Source organism: Dermacentor variabilis, chromosome 4 (genome assembly GCF_050947875.1).
Source record: "Dermacentor variabilis isolate Ectoservices chromosome 4, ASM5094787v1, whole genome shotgun sequence".
In the NCBI taxonomy this organism is placed as follows: Eukaryota; Metazoa; Arthropoda; class Arachnida; order Ixodida; family Ixodidae; genus Dermacentor; species Dermacentor variabilis.
The window spans coordinates 191,027,007-191,031,806 of NC_134571.1; the positions used below are offsets into that span (position 1 = coordinate 191,027,007).

A 4,800-nucleotide genomic window follows, 5' to 3' on the forward strand; every position below is an offset into this window, starting at 1 on the left:
CAAGTCGGCAACTATCACAAGTGTGCACAGAGGTTAGTTCCTGTATTTAAAAGATCACAAATTGCCATACAGTTCTGAACCACGTGCAAGAACACATGTATGCAATGCAAACTGTGTGCCTTCCAGTGGTCAATGGGTCTTAGCGCATGCCATTGTGCTTGCTATGAATGCTGCTTTTGTCACCGTACCCTGTCAGCACTGCATATAGTAATTGCTTCGATTGGTGTTGACAGCCAGGACGAAGGAGAGGCATGCCTGATAATCAGATCATAGTATTGGCATGTAAAAACCCAGATTTGTTTTATTTGTGTTCTTGTTTCAAGACAAACCAAGTGCCTTTGAAATACTGCATGCAATGCATTGACCTCGAGCAATCCATTCATTGCATTACTGCAAATATTACTCAATATTTGAAAAGTCTAGTAGATGATCCATCTCACACTAAATTACTTGCATGTTCACTATTTGTTACCTATGTTTAAGTCTTCTCATACCCCTGCTGAAAACGCTGCGTTGCCCTGAAAGCGTGAAAATACCGCACCTTTGCGCAGTTTGCGTAGCCAAGTTTCAGGCAAGTTGAATTGTAGCCAAATGGTGTAAATGGTGCTGTAGAACCACCACTAAGCATGTGTTGGAAGTCCAGTGCTTGAGTTAGAATAAACCACCCGGTTATCTTTTTCCACAGCTACAAGTAAACAAAAGCTGAAGCGACCTTCAAGTGCTAAGTGTGGAAAAAGATGTTTTGCGGCAATGGCTGTGACTGAAGACAACACAGGTGTGTATGTGGTTTTCCAATTCAAGCACAGAGGCCACGACTTTGAACTGGGTCGTGTTTTTCTTTCCAAGTCGGAAAGAGCTGCTATTGCTGGTAAGAAACCGCTTTTGCTCTGCTTCATAATGCATAAAGAGTGGTTGTTGAGTTTTCAACATCCCAAATACAAGGCAATACTCATGCCAGACCATGCAATGAACTTGGAGCACATGTTAGTGCATTTGAAATTCATAGTTTCCACATAATTCGAGGCCACCTTTACTGACTGCAGGGCATTATAGTTAATGACATCATAAACATGTTTATCATTTTGCTACATTGTATCAATGCCTGAAGGGTTCAGAGAGAGAGAAAAAAGGGAACCGTTCTCCAATTTCACAGCGGTAACAACTACCTTGGCACAGCCAGTGGCCTATATTTGACCTATATGGCTATTCTTATTGCAGGCAACGACTTTAGTTATTTTATACTTGTTTGCATCACTTCATGTACCACGCAGGAAGGTGTAGTGGCTCCTGGTGCACTGTATAGGCCACGCAGCAGACTGTGGCTTTTTCTCTTTCTGCTTAATTTTTCAGGCTTGCAGTAAACTGGATTGGTATGACTTATGATCCTAGTGGGATTCAATGTCTCAAAATAGCAGTAAGCTAGAATAATTTCCACATGGGATTACTTAAGGTGCATTGTACATAATTATGTCTGCCATTTTGCCTAAACTGAAGTGGAAGTATTAGACATCGATGAAACTGCGACCTCTTGCCACTACTGTAGGTCATCCACAGCAGATGTGCTTTCCATGTGAAACTTTCATCAGCTCAAGTTGTATTTTACTCTGCTATATGTAGGGCTCACAAACCATGTGCCATATTTTCTGGACTATAATTTGAACTGTTGTAAAAGTCACCCCCTTTTCCCCCTCTTTTAACAACTTTCAAAGAAAAAATATGTGTATATAACTCATTGTATAACCCCCGTATTCAGAAATGCGCCTTAACTTGAAGCTGCGCCTTGACTTGAACAAGTCCTGCTCAAGACTACACCCGACTTGAACACGCTGAAGGCAGCGATCACGTTTCATAAACGTTCTCGCTGCCTTCCTTCGTCAAGTCAAGCCCAAGCTACGCCACGGTGTGTCTGGGAGCGAGGTTACCAGATTGAATGACAGTAATAATATTTCATATATCTGTAGAGCCGACGATTTCCTGAAAGGTTAAGCTAGGTGCCCGTTTGCAGACAGGCATTGGCAGAAAAAAGAAATAAATAAAAGAAAATCGCACGAAAACAGCCATAACCATCCAAGTCGATCCACTGCCGCTCGACGGTCACTTTTAAAATGGCGTCGGAGGAGTCGACCGCACCGTGCGGCTCGAGAAAACCGGCACCGCGCTTCACATCCGAGGAGAAGTCGCTTCTTTTGAGCTTAGTCAACAATCATAAAAAAGTACTAGAATGTAAAAAGACGGACGTGGCATCACTGAGCGCGAGAACTGCGCCGTGGAAGAAGCTCGCTGTGGAGTACAACGCGCAGCATGGTGTCACGCCTCGCGACCCCAAGCAGCTGAAGAAATGTTGGGGAAACATGAAGCAGAAATGGAAAGAAGAGAATTCTGAAGAAAAAAGAAAAATTCACAAGACGGGTAAGCGATCTTTTATTGATGATGGAACGTAGAAGACTAGCACCATTGTGTAGGTCATTGGAATTGTGTTGTCAAACTGCGTGTCTATGTGTGTGGTGTCGACAGTATATTGGCTTCGGTGATTGCATGCTTGCCGAGGCTCGCGTCATTGACTGCGAAAACAACGACACACCGCTACGTATAAGTGACACGAACAGTGCATCGTACTGTATGTTCGTGTTATTTATGTCTCCGCGTTTCGACGTTGTCACGAAAATTAACATTGCCACGTTTTCGCGCGTTTGTACTGCACTGCTTACACGTGTGCTTCGTGTAGAGTTGAGATTTGCAGCTGGCCGAAATGGTGCACGGTACAAAAGCTTTTTCCTCAAAGTGATGAACGTGATGCGCAAGCACTTCTCGCGTGGTGCATATGCTGGAACACATAATGGGGGTCACATGGGGCGTAGGGTAACACACGAGCAGACACAGCTTAGGTTTGCTAAACGCAGGCATTAGGCTAGAAGTAGTTATGCAACAAGCGAGCTGTTCAAACAGCAAATTATGCTCATTCTACTGCCCTGAAAAGTAACGTCTTTTTAATGGTACCCCGACATAATTGTATGCTGGCAAAAACAGCTTAGCAGTAGTTCGACACGCTCAGGGTACTTTATTTCAGTATGATCAGATACACATAAGCTCCAGTTCACAAAATTTGGCACTGAATCACATTTTGTAACCCCTGAAATGCCCTATTACTATAACAGCCTGCCTACTTGTTTGTATGTGCATAGAAGTTCGCTGCACCCTATTTCGGCGAGACTCAGAACAGCCTCAGTGAGCATTGTGTATTGTATCCACAATACAGCAGTGACATTTAATGCAATACCACATGGTCTTCTAAACATACGCTGAAAGGCAATGCAGGTAACAAAAATACATGTACTAGGAAAATATTAACACATTTATACAAAGATTAGAGAACATGAAATGTGGCACAATGTAATACTGTAATATACCTTGCATGCAATACTGGAAAGGATGCGAGTAAAAGAGTGGGTCACAGCAGTTTCAGCAACCTGCTTAAAATCAAATATGTTGAAAATTTTTATTCAATGTGCATTGTGTACGGGCCCACTCAAAGCACTTCATAAATGTACTTCATAGAATGTTACAACTGTTGCATATTTCTTTAGGAGGAGGACCTGCTGCAGCAGGCATGACACCACTGTCGGCTTTGGTTGGGGCTGTGCCAGGCCACATGGCCACCAGAATACCAAATGAAGAAGACTCTGATGGCGCAACCTACCTCCCCCCCGTCGACAGTGAGCCTGTTGTTCGGCTCCTGCAGCCGATGCTAACAGGAGAAGTGGAAGCAACATATGACTATTATGGTATAGTACTATTTCATGAAACACATTGCAAAGTTTTTGTGGCATGAAACTTGAAGGCAATCTGCTGTGAGGAAAGTGGGAGGAACCACTTCCCAGTTTATCGTGTTTTCTGAGGCTTTGATGCTGTATACATGTCTGTGCAATTGGTACCTTCAACCTGTTTGTTGTACAGTGCGGAGAAGTTACATATGTCTTTAGAAGGCATTTAGGCTTTTTCAAAACCCTCAGCTGAATATGTCGAAAGCAATTTGTTGTGGCATTTACATTCAGCGATGCAAAATGTGTGCCACATGATGAGTAGTATAATTTTGAACTAATGATCCTTTCAGAGGAGCACAGAAGCCCTGGCCATCTAGTACAACACGACCAATCAATGGATAATGACTTGAACGCTACAAGTTCACCCATTGTGGATCACACTACAGCTGCGCCAGAGCTTCTTGAGTCAAACAAGGAGAACGAGCCAGAGAAGCTACAAGCGAGAGGCCACCCAGAAGCAGGATGGCACTCCTAGAGAAAACTTTGGCTTCCGAAAATGAAGTCAGGATTGCTTTACTCAGGCAGGAGCACAAGTTGCGAATGCGTCTGATGCAAGAGGAGCATGCAGACAACTTGAAAAAAAGAAATGAAGAGCATAAGCTCAAAATAGAAATATTGAATCTTCAAAAGCAAGTTGAGCTTGCAAAATTGAATGCAATGAATAAAAGCTGCATGACACCCTGAGGCTGCGTGTCTAATCAGTAACTGAGTTTTTAACACACATGGTCTTTTTACATTTCGTCTGTCTGTAGTGGCATACAGACGCCACACGACACATAGAAGAACCCTAAACCCATTACCCAACTATTCAGTAGGGGTGTGTGAATATTCGAAACTTTTTGAATATTTCAAAACGTCAACCGCGCCCAATTAAACAAAATTGGAGCAAAAGCACGGTAAGTTTTTACCCCTCGGGCATAGTATAGACATAAAACATGAGAACTCGCGTAGTGGAACAGGCTACGTTGCTTCGGTAGCC

The 4,800-nt window shown here is 43.2% G+C and overlaps 1 protein-coding gene across 1 annotated transcript; it reads left to right on the forward strand.

Annotated features, from left to right (window-relative positions):
* The first annotated feature begins 1,917 nt into the window (after positions 1 to 1,917).
* On the forward strand, positions 1,918 to 4,296 carry LOC142578482 (uncharacterized). Its single transcript, XM_075687864.1, has 3 exons — positions 1,918 to 2,409; positions 3,585 to 3,782; positions 4,112 to 4,296. The coding sequence occupies exons 1-3, from the start codon at positions 2,106 to 2,108 to the stop codon at positions 4,294 to 4,296; spliced, it is 687 nt and encodes a 228-aa protein (XP_075543979.1). The 5' UTR covers positions 1,918 to 2,105.
* Positions 4,297 to 4,800: the final 504 nt, after the last annotated feature.

Coding starts and splice junctions, on each gene's coding strand:
- LOC142578482 (XM_075687864.1), top strand. CDS start 2,106: ATGGCGTCGGAGGAGTCGACCGCACCGTGCGGCTCGAGAAAACCGGCA. Junction 2,410..3,584: donor AAGAAAAATTCACAAGACGG/GTAAGCGATCTT, acceptor ATATTTCTTTAG/GAGGAGGACCTGCTGCAGCA. Junction 3,783..4,111: donor AGCAACATATGACTATTATG/GTATAGTACTAT, acceptor TGATCCTTTCAG/AGGAGCACAGAAGCCCTGGC.